Genomic DNA, 20,652 nt, shown 5'->3' with positions numbered 1-20,652 from the left:
GCCCTGCCCGCCCTGGAAGATTCCCCTCTCCAAGATTTCCCGAGTAGGAAGCTGCGGCAGGGTCTCCTCTCTTTATCCCTCTCCCCACGCGCCAGGGCGGGAGGTCCTCGCAGGGCAGCTCTGCCGGTCTCCTGGACACCCAGCTGTCTATACCATCCTCAAACTGGAATAAGCCGGGACCATTAAAACTAGCTCGGTTCCTCACAGCCCTGCCCATCCCTACTCCCCCTCGAGGTCTCTCTCGGTTCCCACTACTTTCCACTTCCAGAAATCCTTCCAGCCGCGCCAACCACACTTTGTACCCCTTGCTCGGGGCTCTCCGAGCGAAGCTCTGCCTCAGAGTAGGGCGCTCTGCCGGGCGTCCCGGGCTCCAGCACCCCGCCTCCCCTCCCCTCGCCAGCCTTTCTTGTTCTCAGCCCCCCACACCCCGCCCCACGACCCTGCGATCGCCTTCCCCTGAAACTCCCTGGGTGTTCTCCGGGCATACTCCTTCCCGCATCCGCGCAGAGAGACCCCCGCCCCCCTGGCTCCCATCTCCGCAGCAAAACCACAGCGGGTCAGTGGGCAGTGCGCCTGGCCCAGCCGCGCACCCGGCCCGGCCCTCTGCTGGGCGTGGGCGGAGGAGGCGCCGGGCCTCGCCGGGCTCCCGGACGCGCTCAGCTCTGCCGGGCAGCCGCACGGCGAGGCCGGATCTCCAAAGCAGCTTCGCGCGGGAACCCGGCACTGAAGCGCCCGAGTCGCAGTCTCTGGCCCGCGGGCGACCCCAGGACGCAGGAGCCCCCGGCCGCCGCTGGAGCTCCGCGCATTGTGCCGGAGCTCGAGCGGCCCGCACGCTCCTTTGCCAGCCCCGTCGAAGGAGGGGCGCGCGGGGGCCCCCGAAGAACCTCCCGCGTGTCCCCGCGCCCTCCCCTTTTCCCGCCCACCCACCCGGCCGGCGCGGCGCTGCGCTCGGATTCCGGGAGGGAAGCGCCGCACTGTGTCCCTGGCGTCCTCAGTCCTGCCCCCCGAAGTGGAGATGCGCGAGAGGCAGGCGAGGGCGCGCAGCTCGTGAGACGCCGCGCCACCCGGCACCATGCGCCTGCGGCCGCTGCCCCTCGTGGTGGTCCCCGGCTTGCTGCAGCTGGTGAGTGCCCGGCCCGCCGCGCGCCCCACGCGCTGGGGACAGGTTTCGGCGGGAAAACCCCGCCGGTGCCCAACTCGGAAGCGGAGCCTGGGGCTGTTGGGACTTGGGACTGGGGGCGTGCGGAGTGCAGGGAGTTTGGGGTTGCCTTAGGGGCTGGAAGAGAAGAATCGGAGAATGGAATAGTGGGACCTTGAGGCGCGTGGGGGGTTAGCAAGGATTGGAACTTGAGGGCTGGGGTAAAGTAGGCAGGAAGTGGCCGGGAAGAAGGTGCGGGAGAAGGAAGAGGTTTGCGAAGCGGTCAAGGGATGAAGGTAGAGGGACATGATGAGGATGGGCTGAAAGACCTGCCTCCAGCCCAGGATTTGAGGGGCTTGGTGGGGTTTATTTTTCACGTGGTATTTTGCCCAGATGCCTACAGACACTTCTTACAAACCATGGCATCGTGCATCCTCGTTCGCAGGGCCAGTTAGTGACGCCTTGCTGGGGGAAAACTTAGGCAGAAGACTGAGTTTAGGGGCGATTGGATTTCTCTTCGTTTTCCGTCTGGCGCTGGGGACTGGCATGGGGTTTTTTGCCGGCGGGGACACAGGATGTAACTTTCACGCCCAACTCCACGCAGGACCTCTGCATGTTTCCGAAGACCCCTCCCGCCTGGTCTGGACGACTCAGGGGGCGCTGAGGACTAGGAAGGGTAGTAGAAGGTGGTTCAGGGTTCGCCAGCGAGGCTCTATAGAGACGACTGTCCCCGGTGTAACTCTCATCTGTCCTTGTTTTCCCGCGTGGCGCCACGCTCTCCTTCCGAAATATACCTATATACTGTATATATTGCTAGTTCATTATATTTAAGGGAGATCCCGAGTAAGACCTTCAAGAAGACAACTTTTAAAGTAAAATTATAAAAGGGGACTGCTTTGGCTCAGTTCGCCTCTGTGACGGATTTCTTCTGCTCTCTTGGCACTTAATCTTGATACGCTGCTATTAAGAGAGCTTTCTCCAGATTCCATGCTTTCTTTCGTCCTCATACTTAAGACTTTATCCAGTTAGCTCTGGGCTGTTAAGACAAGGTTAAGAAAACCAGCCACGTAGAGAATGATGATTCCTTCCTTCCTTCCTTCCCCTCTCCTTCCCTTCCTTCCTTCCTTCCATTCTTCCTTCCTTCTTCCTCCCTCCCTTCTTTTTTTCTGCCTGCCTTTTTTCTTCTCTCTCTTATTACCCTTTAAAGGGAAAGATCAAGTAAGTTATGAAAGTTTCTCTATGATACGTATGATATTGTAGAGGCAGACATACTTAGCAAGTTTTGAGGATGGAAGGGACTTTCAAAGGTCTTAGAGAAGGGGAGAGGGTACTGAAGGGCCTGTCCATTCTTGTTAGAGCAGAGATTAGCTTCACCTGCACAGTGTTAACTGAGAAATTCTTCAGTGGCATCAAGAAGAAAATGCAGTGATGTTCCCAAATGTCCTTGAATGAGCCTGCACATACTGGCTATGTACAATACTGCGTGTTAAAATAAATTTACATCCAAGGCATTATGCATGCAACAGATAGGCCATATTAGTCTTTAGTATCACTTGCTCTTTAAAATGTTTGTTCTGGGTTGCAATGAAAGGTGATCTAACAAAGCAGCATTTGTATGGTCTGGAAGTAAAACTCTAACAGCCTGGGGAAGTCGGGTGCTCAGGTAGGGTCTTCAGAATATCTGCATGAATTTCTTAGTTCATTAATTTAACTTTGCCTTCGATGATCATGAACTGTGTATCTCTTCACTGTGTTTGACTTAAAGATGAGGAGGTATATTTGGGCATGTGTTGGGAAAAAGTTCTCCTATCCGTTACTGTATTGGAAATGTTAGATTTCTTTTTTTCACACCACCGTAGTCAATAAGGAACAGGAAATACATCTTGAAGGGATTATATACCCTCCTTAAGAGCCAGATTCTAATATTACAGCATGGATTGATTGATTAGTTTTTAAGGAAGCTTATGTCCAATTCTAATCCGTGTTGGGATTGTGCTTGGGTTGTAATGTTTTTTTCCTGGAGCACTTTATCATGGTAAGTGAGGTGGGAGCTGCAGCTGTGTGATAAGCCATGTTCCTTACACTGCCATCCTTTTGGACAATAAAAGGCTGTTTACATTCTTGGAGCTGTTTCCAGCCTTATAACACGAGGGGGTTAGGATGTGAAAGGAAAACAGAGTGGCTGAACAGGGTAGACCCAAATTAAAATCTCCCCCAACCCTTCCACGCACCCCACCCCAGCTGGTATCCAAAAGGACAGATCATCACTTGGCCCTTTGGATGGCTCCTAGTTTTTTTCTACCTTTTTCAGCTGACATTGGACTTCTTTGGTAAATCCCAACAGCAAGTAGATGAAATGTTTTCTAGATTTGAAAACTAGTCTTTTAATTTTCTAGGACCCGCATGTACTTAGTAAATCTGCCCTTGATGGGGAGGGAGTCGAAGTTGGGTAATTGTTGGAACTGGATTTTACTTTTCCCTTTGCGCTGCTAGCCTGAAGAACATACTTTTTCAGATGCTAAAAATTTTTAATGAGTAGTGGATTCCTTTGGGAATACTGAAAATTTAATTTTAAGAAAATTCCTTGTTTCATCTGAAAGCAGTCACAGGGAGTTGGGCCCAAATAAGTCACGAGCCATATAATGCTTTTACAATAACTGAAATGTTTGTACATGTTTTTGTCATATTTAAAATTTTTAAGAAAACAATAAGCTGCCTTGATAAAACTGCAGGTAGCCTATGAAGTGTGTGTTTATGTGACCTGGCCTTGCCTGATTTTCCTGGCCTGTGCTCAGTGTGTTTAACAGACTTCTATACCTAATTAATAGGATTACTAGGCATTTGCAAAATTTAAATATCAGTCCTGAATGTATTATTTTCTCTGAAACTCTTATTCAGAAGCATATTCTTTATAAAAATATTAACAGCACGTTATTTCTTTTCTGCCATCTAATGAAGAGAAAATTAGCATTTGAAATTAATATTATAATAAAGTGAGTGTTGTTTCATGCCATGATACAAGGTAAAGACTTCCCCAGTTGACAACTTCCTAGAGATTTGCATGATAATTTATAACTCATAATAAGTGTGAATTTTGCCTTTAAGTAAAATGCAGATTGTGAAAGATTAAATTTGAATTTAAATGGATGATTAGCTTGAGTTTAAGATAAAATTTAGCGATGATTTTTAAAATAAGTTCGTTATACATTTCAACTTGCTTTTCTTTTATAATGATGAGTTACTCGAGTAAAATAGAAATTAAAAGTGATGCAAGTTAGCAAATTTTTAGAATCGTACAAAATCAGAATATTGTGATGCAAGATGTTACAATTTTAAGTTCATCCTCATTATATAGTATTGACCCACATAAACTTATTAAAGATACTTTTGTTTACCTTAACAAATTAATAATTTTAGTATTTGTTTAATGTGATATTCCTAACATATGCTTATCCCAGTTCTGTATTTATAAGAAGTGATAACTCATGATAGTCTTCCATTCATAAATCACAATTTCCCTCGTACGGTTTTGATCAATAAACATCAAAACACTATTTCCCAGTGTAGGATCGATGGTCATGTGTTGGCTGGATAACAATGCGGAGGAGAAGAAACACCACCCTATCGTGATTAGGGCAGAGTTGGCTGGGCTTTAAAATTACCTCCTCATTAAAAGGATCATTATCTTAGACATTTTTAAATATGAGGATTAGGATTAGACAATTAAATCCTCTGTCCCAGCCACACACCTCCCGTGTAAATTGTATTCCCTTGGCCTCTTCTGAGATTATGTTATCTGGTTCAGTTTTATGTGCTTTCCACATAGGAAACTGACTCTTCTTGGCAACTTATTTCATAGTTTAATAGATTTCCAAATGAAAAAGAAAAGCTTTCTTCATCTTTGTTCTGTAATTTTTTTTCTTAATTTTCTTTTTTATTGTTTCTGATTTATGGTCAAAATGCTAAATAAGGCGGAAGCCTTTTTGGAAAAACCTTTTCGAGGTTTTACATTGTCAGCTTAAAATGTGTAGCTCTTGCAAATCGAATGAATTAGGAAATGTTGATTTTCATAATATCTTGCCCACTTTTTATCTATTAAAGAGCTAATCAGTACATTTTGAATGATTTAGTCACGTAGCACTCACAATCAAAGATGAATAGAAATGTGTCACAGATTTGTGATTTTGTCAAAGCTCTAGGACTGTCCCTTACTGTTTACACATTCTGTGGACTCCTTTACCTGAAGCTTTGCTGGGTAAGATTTGAAAAAAGAATTAGAGCCGCACACTCAAGTGCCTACAGTTAGAGCTGTGTCAGCGTTTCTGTAAAGAATCTCATTTCTATCTTAGCCGGAAGCATTATTGCCAGCTAGAAGTTGGCATTTAATATCTTGATTTGGGAATCAGTTATTTTAAAGCTGCTTTAAAAAATTAAAAAATTGGTCCAAATGATTTTGAGCACTCATCCATGTGAGGCTACTCTCTAGGTGTTCTTAGAGTATGCAGGATGATGACTTAAATTAATTTCCATATTTTTCTTGCACACTGGTTATAATTTAAATTGTAATATGTTTAAGTTATTTTAATAATCTTTTCTCAGTTAACCTATTTATTGCACTGTTAAGATTTTGTAACACTATTTCATCATGAGTATTTTTAATTGTGCCAAATTCAGATGCCCTAGTCAGTGTTTTTATGAGTCTTTATTTGCTAATAGTCTATTTGAATTTTTTATTACTTGTGAAGTGACCAGTCGTATTGATGACAGCTCCATTCTTTATTTCAAAATCCCGCTCAATAAAAAAGGATCTAAAGCAAATTTGCAGTATAGATTTTCGTGGTATAGAAAGAATTCTAACGTATGATTGATTGAAAACTTCCATTTTATGTTATTTTTACTTATGAAAATCTAGATAAAAACTTTCAAATAACTGTTTGGTTCATTATCCTGTAAAATCAATATAGAATAAGGAATTCTGTTTCTTTATAGAACTACTGTTAACAATAAAATTTTCTTTCTTTAAACCCAAAAGCTATAGGAACTATGTCTTTTTTCCTAGCCAGATCACTCAAGAAATTAAAAGTTGTCTTTAAAATTGCCATTCTTGTAAATTTTGCCTTTCTTAGATTTATAGACCTATGGTAATAGAAGTGGGAAGTTTTATCAACTTAAACTACGGTGATAATAATGCTGTCTCAGATTTGCATGTACTTACCTGTTTTCAAGTTTCCTTCACATCGTTTATCCCATTCTAATCTCGCAATAAAACTACAGGATAAAGGAGGACAATTTAAATGTTTCCATTTGTGTATTGGAAAGAACCATGCATTTGGTGTCAAGAGACTGGAGATCTATTTCTAAATAAATTGCACATTCAATGACTATTTACTGACTGTTTTGACCCGGACTTTACATTAAGACTATAGCAGACCTTGAGAACATAGCAGTACCATTAGAGCTGGTCCGAGAATGAGAGTGTTGGGGCGGGTGTGTGCACACACATGTGTGTATGTGTCTTGGGCAGGTCATTTAACAGCCTCACACCCCTCATCTGTAAAAGGAAGTCATTAATGATAAAGTAGATGAAAAATGATTTCTAACATCTCTTTCCTTTTTTATATATATACTAACAGTATTTTTGGATTTTTTTAATGAATTACAGTTTTAGTTACTGTACAATTTCAAATATGTCTTACATACAAACATTATTTTTTTAAATATAAGTTTTACATGGAATTTATGCTGTTTACCACAGCACAAATGATACATATATTTAGAGTAGATTTAAAACACTGCAAGACTGATTAATGTTATCCCTGCTTAGGGAAAAGGAAAATTTAGTGAAACGAGGCAAAAGGAATTGATGAGCACTTATGCAACGCATATAATCAACAAAATCAATAAAACTTAAATTAAAATGGTGTATTCAGGACTTTTTCTATATATACCGTTTTAAAATTGTAGACTGCTTACATCTAGTCATTGCTTTAATTTAAATAGAAAGTAAATTGACTCTCAGTTAAATTCTAATTATTAAGATAAGCAACATTATGGTTTAACACTGTACTTTCAACCAGAAAACTAGCATGTAACTTTTGTACACCTCAATAGAATCCAGCCTATTTAAATCAGGAATACTTTTAACTAACTCCAAGGTTTCAGGAGTTCAGTTGTAAATGGTATGAAATTTTTAAAAGAAAAACCAAAAAAGAACTGGCATGTGAGACCTGTCGAAGATGGAGAAAATTGTTAATGGTCTTAACGTTAGGAGACAAGCCAGTCAAAACAGACTGACCAGTCCTGGGGTTCATTCCAAATATCCTTTAAACAATGTAAATGCCTTTAAAAATGAGCCTTGATTTTGTGATATTGTTGTTTGGGGCCAAATAAAGTAATTCGAAGGTCATGAAAACACTCGTGTGAAGAATATGCACTTGCAAGAATATGCAAGATTGTGCTTTTTTAAGCATTGTCATATATACTGAAAATTTTAAAATCTCATCAGTTTTACTTTGTTACGTAGCATGTGTATTTATTCACTCAAAATGGTAAGTAATTTAAGGAATAGTCTAGATTACTTGAAGGGAGAGACCATGTGTGTAATTTATATGGCTGTTAAAAGTCCCTCTGATTTCCGTTCCAGAGTTCTAGCCCTTGTTTATGTGTGTAGACTTACCAGTGAAAGTGGTTGATTGATTTTGACAATATGCACAATACTTTGAGTAGATAATGTATACAATAAGATAATAGGGACTCTAAAGAATCATTTAACAATTGGTAATAATGATAATTTTATTAATAAAGTTTTGCATTTGGATAATCCCAACAGAAGACATCTGGGACCAATATAAGGAATGTGGCTACAGAAATGAAAAGGGAGGTGAAGTTTTCAAAGGTGTGTTTTCCATTTTGTGGATGACCTGTTGCTCCCATGTTGAGGACTGCCAAATTCGAACCTCTGTTCCTACCCTATTGCTCAGGCTCCAAGACCGTATCTCCATGGCTTACTGTTCATTTTGACTTGGGTGTTTTACTACCGACTCAGATTCAACATGTCCAAAGCTGCACACCTTTGTCCTGAACCAAGTGCCTTCCAACACTGATGGATTCAGATCTCCATCTCCCCCTCTTTAATGTCTGGTATATTGTTCCTACAAGTGACTTGGTAAAACACTACATGGTTTACAAGATTCTTTCATGCTTGTGACCTCATGGTTCATCTTCCCATAAGCTCTGAAAGGTAACAGAGCGATAGTTATTGCATCCATTTTACGGATGAAGAAATAAAGCATTGAAGATTTCCGAGACAGACTGTAGACCACACAAAAGGTGAAAAGGTGAAACTTGAATTGTCCACCTGGTCCAGCTGTTAGGTCATGGCAGCATGTGTTTGTAGCAGAAGGTTGTGAGATCCCTCATTGACACCAAGAGTGGTGGGCTTGAGGGACATTTCTAGGAAACATCACGTTCTGCTCAGCAACCACACTGAGATAGAAACCTCAACTCATTCATTTTAGGAGTGTTTTAAACAAGTTTGTCATAAAGTCAAACAAGTTAAACAGAATAAACAAATTCTTGAATCCTGTCCCTTAGTCAGGAGTTCTGTTTAAAATTTAGCCTCACGGAGTGTAGTTGCCAAGTGCTCCAGCTTTTATATAGCTTTAGTGTTAAGTTGATGGCCGAGTAACGTTGGTTCCAGTCAGAATCGGCAGAGGACTTGAGAGTTCCTGCCATTTCTCAGGATCTCAAAGTGTACCACTTCAGACTGAAAAAATGAACAAGAAGAGAGAGAAAGGCCTTCATTTCTATTAAGGGCCACTGAATGCTCGTTTTCTAAGGACAAATGGGAATCTCTTTTCAGCATTTCTATGCACCCCCCTCCCTTTTTGGTTTCCATTCTCACTCTTGGCATCTGTAGCCTTCTAACTCTCCCCCCCAGGATTCTCCAGGTGTTGGACGCACCTCGCCAGAAAGCACAAAGAGCCAGATGCCAGGGCATGCAAAGCCCACACCCTTGCTCTGAAGTGTAACAAATACCCTGGGGTGTCCTCGTGGGAGCAGGCTGAAGCTGCCCTCAAGGGGTCTTTGTCTGAGCTCGTGCACGTCCATGGCTTCCTCTCATTCTCTGACCTGCCGCCCCACTCCTCCCCATACTTCCCTGGAAGCGCTTCATTATAAATCACTTGCACTCAGACCTTGTCTCTGTGTCTGCTTATAAGATTTCTGTTTGCATTTTTTGTAATATTCTGAAATTTTTAAAGTAGTCATTCTCACCCCTGCGTGCTTTCACCATCTCACACTGAGATAATCCCTGTTAGTAGCTTAATCTTTTATGGATATGGTGATGTGTGCTTTTATCATAATTATATCAACACAATGTTTTCTGTAACATGTTTTTAATGCAATAATATATTGTGGCCACTTTTCTACAGGATAGGACAACTTACATTTTTGTGGATTCATGGTATTTCGTGGCATTGATAATTATCAGTCTCTTATTAGTTAATATTTTGATGGTTTTGAATTTTTTTAGTACATTTGTGAGTAGATCTATAAAGTGAATTCCTGGAATTGCAAATACTAGTTCAATGATGGAATGTACAATATGAATTTTGATAAATATAAATTTTATCGTAAATGACTATATGAAAATTCATTACCACTTAGTGTATAGGCGTGCGTATATCCTTACCTGGAGAGTGGTTTGTTCTTTTTTTTTAACCTTTGCCAATCTACTCCAGGAAAACACCTCGTTGTTTTTAAAATGTGTTGTATATTACTTATTAGGAAGGTGAAGTATGTTTTCATATTTAAGAACCATTTGTATTTCTTATTTTATGAATTTCCTTTTAAATAATTCTCCATTTTTCGATTCTTTTTTTTCCTAAAGACTTCAAACTTTTATGGTTTCTTTTTTATATTGTTCTTGCACAATTGTTGTTTATTTTATTATTCCTGGATATTTTATATATTGTGGGGTTGTTGTGGATACCATTTCTCTGCCTGAATTTTAAAATTGTTTTTTGCTGGAATATAGGAAAGCTGTTTATTTTAGTATATTTGTGTTTGAATTAGTTCTATTTCTGAACTGGATTATTAGTTTAATAATTTTTAATTTGATTGTCATGGATTTTGTGTATAGACAATCATATTACCTGTAAATAATCTTATATTTAGCTCTTTCTACTTAACATTTATGCCTTTTAAATTAAGATTTATTCTCCTAGTGTACTGGATAGAATAATGCTGGATAGAATTGTTGAGTAACATTGTGAAAATGGGTATTTTTTTCATGGTTCAAACTTTAATGTAAACTTTACTAAATATGATGTTTGTTTTTAGTTTCTGATAATGTATCTAATTAAGAATATACTTTTATATTCCAGATTAAAATAAACTTACGTCGAAAATAGAGGTTGATTTCAAATAACACGTTTAGCATTCCCCAAAACGATCGTATATTTAAAAAATGTTAACCTGCTTATGTTTCTTATTTATGAATAGGTTTCCTAATGTTAAGCTGTTTGAACAAAGTTGAATTATCTATATTTTAATACACTGATATGTGTGTTTTTATTTTGTTAGTATTTTATTTAGGAACACTGCTGACTTTATATTCATAAGTGAAATATAGCAAAAGTGAAACATGTCAGGTTTTGCATCAGGATTATTCTAGGATCATAATTAGAGAGCCTTCTATTTTTTTGCCCTCCGTTCTGGGAGAAGTTAAAATAGTTGAGAATTGTTTTTCCCTTGGGAGTTTGTTGGGAATCATTTTAATCCATTTGAGCTTTTTTGTTTTAGGAGAGATTTTTTAATAAGCTTTTCATTTCTTTTATGGCTCTTTATCCATTCAGATTTCTTTTTAACTCTTATTGGATCCCTTTTATTAATTTTGCATTTTGCAAAAGAAATGCATTTTTTGTGTATCTTCACATTTATTTAGCATGTAATTATATATACTATTACCTTAATTTTTAGAAATTTACTCCATACCTGTGAATTTGCACCCTATTTTTTTCCTTAAGTTTGGCTTGTTTTGGAAGAGTAGTAGCTAGGGCCTGCCCTTTTTCTCTCTCTGGGTCTATCACTGCAAATAGAAACCTTCTGTGGCAGATTTCATAGTTAGTTTACTAAGCGGTCCAGGCTGAATGAAGACTCAGGTTAAGTGGTGAGTGTGGAGAACTCCATCCCTCTTTCTGCTCAGTGTAGCCGCCCTAATACCTGCTTGTGTTCCCAGCTCTTCCTGCACCAAGCTTGGTGGTGGGAAGAGGGTACTCTGTGGGGGGCAAATGCCAGCTTACTGCTCAGACGCTGTTCTCATTTGCCTTTGTTTGGCTGCAGGCTGCTAAGCACATTTGCTTTTCCATTATTTTGATTCGCTCTTCTTTATGTCTTCTAGAGATTCTCAAATTTTGTGGACTCTTGACACCCTTTCTTCTTTCTAGCACCAATATGCGTTCATTCTTGCTTTTGCATTCCTAGTTCATTTCTTTGGGAATTGGGAGTGAGGCAGAGTAAATACATTCGCTCAGCTTTCTTCATTGTGGCTGGAAATCTTGTCGTCACTTTGGCTCATCTTTCCTCATCCCTTATAATACCCATTCAGTCTCAAAGTCCTATGAAATTTCCTTCCAAATCCCTCTGTAAACTGTTTCTTTCTCTCCACCTGCTGCCATTTCATCACTATGGCAGCCTTGTAGCTCCTCTACTTTGTTCCAATGTGAGCTTTCTAAATTCATTCCACATGTCACAGAATCATCTTTCTTAAATTCTCCTTTGATTTACTGTGCCACTCTACTATTACGAATGAAGTTGTGATTCCCTTTTTCTTAACATGTTGAGTCTAAATTTCTCTTCTTGGTTTCCCAGCCTTAAATCTCTCATCCAATATTCATTGCATTTTCTTTTCTTTCTTTTTTCTTTTGGTGAGGAAAATTGGCCCTGAGTTAACATCTGTTGCCAATCTTCCTCTTTTTTTTTTCTCTCCCCAAAGCCCCAGTACGTAGTTGTATATCCTAGTTGTAAGTCCTTCTAGTTCTTCTGTGTGGGACACTGCCTCAGCATGGCCTGACGAGTGGTATGTAGGTCTGTGCCCAGGATCCAAACCAGCGAACCCCAGGCCCCCAGAGTGGAGTGTGTGAACTAACCACTATACCACTGGGCCGGCCTTCATTATATTTTCTTAACTGCAATCAGGTCTGTGTCCTTAATACTCCATGAACACTTCAGAGTAAAGGGAAAGCATAGTATTGATGTCAGACTGACTTGGATTCCAGTGCTTTCTCTGGTGTTTTGGACAAGCCAATAAGTCTACTTAATTTTAGTTCCTTTCCTCATAAAATAATGGTAATATAAGCTATCTCATAGAGTTATGATGATTACATACAAAAATATAAAGTGGCTAGTACCTAGGATTAGCTTAACAAAGGTCAGTTTTCCTTTCCACCTGCAACAGTTTAGGTTCTTTATGTGCACACAAGAGAAACTAACTCTGACAAGCATAAGCAGAGAAGTTGTTTTTGGAAACAGGGTAGCTCACAAAAAAGGAGAAGCAGGCAGGCGTGTCTAAAGCAGAATCAAAGGTCTAGATATCAAGAAAATATCAATTAACTAAGATGATGAATAGATGTCAATCTTTTTTTTCTCCAGTCTTTGTTTTACTTCCTTTAAGATGTCGTGTTCTGGTTGAGAGAGCCTAGTTGGCTTGGGTCATATGCCTTGGCTTGAGAAGGGTGGAACTCTTTTTTTTTACTGAGGAAGATTCTCCCTGAGCCAGCATCTGTTGCCAATCCTCCTCTTTTTGCTTGAGGAAGATTAGCCCTGAGCTAACATCTGTTGCCAGTCTTCCTCTATTTTGTATGTGGGTCACTGCCACAGCATGGCTGCTAACTAGTGGTGTAGGTCCACACTTAGGAACCAAACCTGGGCTGCCAAAGTAGAGTGCACCGAACTTAACCACTGGGCCATGGGGCCAGCCCCAAGAAGGGTGGAACATGTTGATGAACAGTTCCACACATCCTAAGAAATCAACATGATATGTTCCCGTTAGAGAACCTGTGATCAGCACAGCCCCTTAAGGAAAAGCTCTGTTGGACAAAGAGACCCAAACACGGACAGAGAATACCCATTCTAGCTCTTTGTATTAATCAGTGTGGTCTTTCACTCATAAATAGGCATAGACAACTAGAGAGCATTTAAGAGAAATCATTGGCAAAACAAAACCAAACAGAAGAAGAAGAAAAAAAGAAGGATAAAGAGAAACAAATAGAATCTACCTTGGCAGAAACAAATAATACAGGGGACAGATTTCAATTTTAAAGATTCCTAATTAATATTCTCAGAATCAAGAAAGTGCTGCATCCTGAAAATAAGAGCAGGCTTCTATGAAGAAAGATCAACTGGGTAATGAGAAAGAATTCTTGGAAATGAAATATATAACTGACAAAATTAAAAAGTTGGGGAAAAGATTGAAAAGAACAGGGCCGAAGACCATGCTGGTGAGCTCTAAGGTGAAGTCAGGGAAATCCGCCATGACAGAGCCAAAAAAACAAAAATGAGAAATAGGAGAGAACAGTGAAGAGACACAGAGGATAAATCTAGAAAATCCAGTGAGGAACCCCAGAAACTGGTAACGAGGCTGTAAGGGGAGGGAAGACAGTCAAAGAAACAGTGTTGAAAGGGCTGATTTTTTTTTTTTAAACCAATCCTGGTAAAATTTCTGAACTCCGAAATAAAAATAAAACATCCTAAGAGCTTTCAGGGAAACAAGATAGCTTACGGACAAAACAAGCATGTCTCGTTAACCACACTGGGTGTGAGAAGCAGTGGAACAATGCCTTCAGAGTTCTGAGGGAGAAGGGATATTGAACTGACATTCAAATTTAAAATCAAATATGAAAGAAAAAGGAGGAAGAAGAGGAAGAGAAAATCAGAGAAAATCAACAATGACATTTGGGGCACCCGAAGATCTCAGGGGAGTTACCACTCACTCCATATGGAAAAATCCTCAAAGAGGTACTTCACAAACAAGGGGGAATATAGGACAAGGAGATGATGTGGGATACAGTGGTATCTGAAGAGGTGAAGGAAGCTAGAGAAGGACCCGTTAGCCTCTGACCCTGGGAAGGTGTGGGGTTCCATTTCCTTCTCTGTGGTCCCGTCACATTTTGGCTCTGCAGGGAATTCCATATAAATCATTTCAGTTTTACAAATGCTGTTTATTAGTTTGCTGCATTTAAAATGTATTTATACACGAAACATGAGTGATTTAAATATAGTTCAAGAATGGAATGTAACTATAATAAGTATTAATGAACTAAAATATTTAATAAAAATTTGGAGGTAAAGGGAATACAAGAGGCAAAGACAGGTGAGCATGCCAGTTTCCTTATCTTTCACAGTAAGAAGTTAAGAGAAGCTGTTGAATGTTAATAAATTAAAAAATAGATGAAGAATTAAAAGTAATACAACCAACAAAAATTCAGTATGTAAATTTAATTATTTACAGTGTGCTTTTGTTACCGCCCATGTGGGCTCGTCTGCTTTCCACAAGACATGCCAATAGTCAGGAGGCAGGGTGGTAGGAGAGAAAGGACTTTATTACAGCTTGCTAGCAAGAGGAAAGATGGTCAACTCATGTCCGAAAGAACCATCTCCCAGAACAAAGACTACAGGCCAGTTATATGGGGCCAGTCACCAGGTTGGGGAAGTGGTTAGTCTCTGGGTGGGGCAGACATCTGGTCCTAGTTCCTAACAGTCCTTTGTTTTACCAGATATGCATCAGAGAATGGAGCAACACCCTATACCCTGGTCTTTCAGTTGCCATTGATGATGGCTATCAGCATAGCTCTCTGCCTGGAGGTCATCACATTCCTAAAGAATTCAAAAGAACAAAGTTATCATAAAGCAGCTGGGAGGGTCCTCAAAATCTACAGAGCATATCTGGGCTAGTTAGTCAGAGGTCATTTAAAGTTACAATATGGTTTCCTTTTTACAACATGGCTTCCCTTATGTCAACCTTGTGTTGAGCCAGTATCACTTTCATTTCTTCTATCATTTAAATAAATTAGGAAGATTAAATTTAATATTAACATCTGGAAAAGGCATTTAGACCTTAAAATGTAATTTTCTCTTTGTGCATTTCTTTTTCTGTAGCCCTTTTGACAGATGTTATTACTCTGTGGGTTTTAAAATAGAGGAGGTCTTTTTAGCAGAGGGAGCTGCCCAGCAGTTGTAGAGACATGCTCATGAGGCCATGAGTGCATCTTCACTAGGAGATAATGGATATGTCCATGGCATAGACTGTGGTGATGGTTTCATGAGTGTGTACTCATCTCCAAACTCATCATGTTGTATGCATTTAATATGTGTAGGGTTTTGTATGTCAGCCGTACCTCAATAAAGTTAAAGAAAATGGGTAAGCAGAGGCAATCTGTTGAGTCATGCTTGTAGGGTAGCGTTTCTCAACCTCAGCACTATTGACATTTTGGGCTGAATAATTACTTGTGTTGGGGATGGGGTAGGGGAAAAAAGGATGTCCTGTGCCTCTGTGTAGGATGTTTAGCAGCATCCCCGGCCAGTAGCACACTCTTCCAATTGTGACAACTGAAAATGTTTCCAGATATTGACACATGTCCCCTGGGGAGCAAACACGCTCTGGTTGAGAACCGCCGCTGTGGGGGCTTCCTGGCTGTGAGAAGCTGAGCCAAGTGACCTTTTGGCCTCTCCTAATTAATCTGATCCAGTGCTTTGTCTTTGAACCGTCGGGGGGGGGGGGGGGGGGGGAGGGGTCAGTATTTTGCATAGACTAAGTTTCTTTCTTAACAGTTTTTTCCATCTCAGGCAGCTTTCCTTCAGTTCAGTTCAATTCAATTCAACCAATACTTTTTGAATGCCAACTTTGTCAAGCACTGTGCCCAGTGCACACATCTCTATTTGACAGATTTTCCTTTTTAAGGGAAATGAATGATCAGTGTTTGCCCTGATATTCCCCTCCTGGATAAGATTTCCCTCTCTAGTAGAAATTCACACGTTTTATTTTGCCTCAGGTACAGATCTTACCAGTTGTTAGGGCTGGCTTGGAGAGTTTTAGTAAAGCCTTCGAATTTCCATATTTTAAAACACAGTAATGAGGAAAAAAATCACTTTGTAGAAGATAGCAAATAAAACTGAAAATGACGATCATAAATAATAGTTGTTTAACAAAAATGTGAACTAAATCACACTTGACATGCATATGTGTTACAATTAAAATACAGGGGGATTGCATTCTTCCAAGAGTTTATCACAAGCCCAGATTATTTTATGGATATCAAAACTGAAGGGCAGCACTATTGAGTGGAAAATTTGATCTGGTGTTTTTGAGATTTTAAAAAGTAGCTTAAAACTATTAAGTTCAATTCCTACGAGCTAGAATGAATTTCCTTTTTATTGAAAAATTGGGCATTTTCAAGTTCACTGAAATGTAAACTGTGAGTTATTCTATTTTCATAAATGATATGAATCACTTTTTATACATTGGAATGCATTTTTAATTAAGTTTCTCTTTTAAGGCAATTCTCATTTAAAAAAAAAATAACTACAAAGGTATACTATGAGGGTTGCATCTTGTCCCCCAGAGAAAAACAGGAATAAAAAAGTAAACGGAATCCCTCCTTGGTGTTAAAACTTGAAATAGAATATTTTCATGAAATTATAGCTATGCATAAGTAATGACCTTACTTATTAGGATAAGTGAGAGCCACAGTGGACTGCAGCTGGGCTGTTGCACAGGCTTCTGTAGCTTTCAGAGTGGGTATGTTACAGACATACTGGGCTGGCCAGTGCCTTCCTGCTCCTGCCTTTATACATTCACACATACGTACACACAGATCACACTCTCCTACTGAACTTTCCCCACCACATCAAAGTAGTATCTTTTTTTTTTTTGCTGAGGAAGATTTGCCCTGAGTTAGCATCTTTTGCCAATCTTCCTCTTTGCTTGAGGAAGATTGTCCCTGAGCTAACACCTGTGCCAATCTTCCTCTATTTTGTATGTAGGTCGCTGCCACAGCATGGCCACTGACAAGTGGTGTAGGTCCACACCCGGGAACTGAACCCAGGCTGCTGAAGCAGAGCATGCTGAACTTCACTACTAGGCCACGGGACCAGCCCAAAGTGGTTTCTTTTCATTGGCAGAAGGATGTCTTATCTCTACCTTTAAAGTTAGGGATCTATATCACGCTACTGTCACTGTCTACAAATGCCTAAATAACCCATCTATCAAAGTTTAATGTAGGAAATGGCCATAGAAAAACATTTTTTGGTAACGCTTATATTCATATTTTCATTCATTCCTTCATTCAACAGTTTAAGTGTCTGTGTAGGGCTGGCACTATGCTAAGCTTTTCCTTTGAATCTATTCCTAGGGACAAAAATCTCTTTTCCTGATAAATCAAGTATCCTTATTTAAAGAATGAGAGTTTCAACTCGGTGTTTCCTTTTTTACTTTTCTTACCAGGAAGAGCAGAGCTAGTTTATAGCTCAACTGCAACAAGTACCTGAACTAAACCCAATTTTCTTGAAGTTTTCTCTACCCTTAAATATAGTTCTTAATCTTGAATACAGCTACAAATTGTCTTATTATATATGACTTACGTCATGTGCCTTGGAAATACTTTTTGGAAGTACTTGGGCTAAAAATTTCTTTGCCAGATGTTTTACCAGGGCTGTCCTAATATGCCTGAAATTTGATGGAGTCATTTCAGTTCTGTAGGTATGAATTTCCTCTAAAATTTTCCTTCTGAAGATTGAGGTAGTTGGATTCATTGTTTTCCAAATGCAGGTCCCTGGGCTGGCTGCAACAGCGCAGTGAGAGAGCGATTTCATAGCCTTCAAGCGTGTGACATCAGTGTCTCTGGGCTGGGGCCAAGGCACCAGGTGATGCTGGGGCCCAGCCAGATTTGGGAACCCTTAGACCAGATGGTCTCTTAGATGTCCTTTGGCTTTGTGAATTTCTGATGCTGTTGGAGGCCTTGCCCCTGCTGGGTGGAATATAAGCCAGCCCCTCGGGAAAGAGCTGCAGCCACGGTGATTACACTGCCGGTGACACTGGAGGGAGAATGCCTCAGGTCACGAGGGGTTTTCTCAGCTTTTGCAGACTGCCCTCCAAAGGTGTGTTAAGTGCTTCTCCCTGGACTCCTGCACCCTCTGTGCACACCTCCGTTGTAGCATTTATCTCATGGCATTGTATTTGCAGGTTCACGTCTTTGTCTATTCCACTTAACTCAAGTGAAATCTATGAAGAATGTGGATGTCAATCTCTGTAATATCACAGCCAACCACAGAGTAGGCATCCAATGAATGAATGAATAAACTGTTGGGAGAGATCACTCAGTAACCCCCTGATAGGCTGTGCTTCAAAGCCAATGGAAAACTACCTATAACGGATTAAAGAGAAGAAATTTGGGTGGCTAATTAAATCTAAGCCCTTAGTCTGCTGGTTCAGTGTCCCTGACCTCCTTCAAAGTGTGGCTGAAGCCCCTTTGTTTTGGACCTCTGGATTTATATGGGAAAAGGCCCTTAGTTTTCCATGTTCTTAATGATCTCATCATAAGTATCCTTTGGGACAAAACTTCTACACCTAGATTAAAGTACCATACCAAAATAGACTGTCATTTGCTCTGTCTGGTTCTCTCACAATTGTTTTCTTCTTTTAGGACAAGGAAAGGGTATTCTCAGCAGCCACGGAACTGGTTGATTTCATTGTCTACCCTTTTAGAAATAAATACAGATAGCCACGAATAAAATTTGATGTTCATTTACAAACATCCACTTTATAATGCTTTATAGTCTCTTCCCATCATTATTATTGACTCGTGTTTCTAGTACAATATGCCGTGATATTGTCCATTTTTAGTGTATTGATATTTATATAATTAGAAAAATAAATCACATAGGAAAAAATTTTATTTCTAAAGTTGAGTCAGTCATTTGATAGCAGAATACCATGAAAATAAGCATTTAGACATTCCACAATTTTAAATTTATGATCAAGATTTCTCATCTTGTTTTAATTCTGATATTTTAGTGCTTTTCTACGTTAATCTCATTTCATTTATTTATATTTTTGTGAGGTAATAGATTTAATTTGCTGATATTTATATCCTAAGGGCTGTTTCTTGGTATAGCTTAATTTAGTCTCCTTTCAAATTGTAATCACCATGTATCAGATTTTTATTTCGTGTTAATTAAGGTGATTATTTCATGATTGAGACTTTTAAAAATTTCCAACACCAGATATGCTTTTAACAATCATCACTTTACCTACCAGTAAGCACTGTAACTTTCATGTAACGAGATATCCCGAACTCTCCTATCTTATGTATAAATAGATGTAATGTAACTTAATGGTTCATGTAAGTAGGTGTGGCCTGACCTAAGGAGCCAAGCTCTCTGTAGGGATCGGTGCCTCTTCTCATTATACTAAGCAAGCATATTTCCAGCAGATAAGGGAGCTGGTCTACTTTCAGTTGAAGAGTATTATCTGCAGACAGTTATGGTTTAAGCGAGACACAGCCCGCAAGCTCCCCTGTGATAAAGGCATCCTTTCTTTATCCACAGCATCCCCATAGAGGCCTTCAGGGACGGTACTTGCATTTTCATCCAGGAACAGCTTTTCTTCTGGGTTCTGCACAACAAAAATATTACAGTATAATAAGTCCTTCTTATATATTGTACAGCATTTACGTTCGTAGAACAAAATTAACACGGTGAAAGCATGTGACCAAGGAATTGAGCAAATTCTCTCTGTAGTGTTTGGTTTTGATTTATTTATTTGTCTTTGGATTTATATTGGGGACATGCAGAACCAAAGCAACTGTCCAAGTTGTTATTAAATGAAATGGCTGCAATAGAAGGACCGTATTTTGTGAGTCCCTGCAGTGAGCAAGAGCTGTCATCTTTGAATGTTATTAATGAGAGATTTGAAGTTTTCGTTAAGAATTCTGAAATGCTAGAGGCTTCTGGGAAGAGTGTGAAATCATGGAGAGAGATGTACAGCATTGGCATGAAATCTGGTTCCTTTGGTGATGTAACAAATGCCATAGCTGTGGACTTCTTTTCTCGCGAGTTGACCTTGTTGATGATATCATGGAGTGGAGTTCAAGGCTCTCATCTCCAGATATGTCAGTGACAGGCTAGAGGGTGTGGCATAAAAGAAGCAAAAGTCATGATTTCTGTCCTCACGTCTGCCCTCTTCTCCCACCTCTCATACACTCTGCTTTGAATCTGCTTCGTATGCTTTCCAACAGACACTCCTGCTAAGCTCTCCTCTGGGGACCCATGTTGTCCTGACTATTTTCCAGTTCTGTATATACCCTAATTCTCTAATCTAGGAATGAAACTCTGCCTTCCAGTTGTGCCTGCCCCTTACGCTGCTCTGGATTTTAACAAACCTAATCTCGGATTTCCACCTTTGTCACCCTGTACTCTGAAATGTGATGACATTGGTGTGTTGAGCACTACTCCCGTGA

General features: G+C 40.0%; 1 protein-coding gene across 1 annotated transcript in view; it reads left to right on the top strand.

Moving 5' to 3' along the window:
• Positions 1-954: 954 nt before the first annotated feature.
• Positions 955-20,652, top strand: part of NXPH2 (neurexophilin 2) — a 119,131-nt gene continuing 99,433 nt past the window's right edge. The window contains exon 1 of the mRNA XM_044768978.2: positions 955-1,123. Within this exon, the coding sequence (XP_044624913.1) occupies positions 1,073-1,123 (51 nt within the window). The 5' untranslated portion in view covers positions 955-1,072. The remainder of the gene's footprint in view (positions 1,124-20,652) is intronic.

The sequence above is a fragment of the Equus asinus genome, chromosome 4 (assembly GCF_041296235.1).
Source record: "Equus asinus isolate D_3611 breed Donkey chromosome 4, EquAss-T2T_v2, whole genome shotgun sequence".
Lineage (NCBI taxonomy): Eukaryota > Metazoa > Chordata > Mammalia > Perissodactyla > Equidae > Equus > Equus asinus.
The sequence above is the reverse complement of the archived record's forward strand: the minus strand, read 5'-3'. Positions and strand labels throughout refer to the sequence as shown.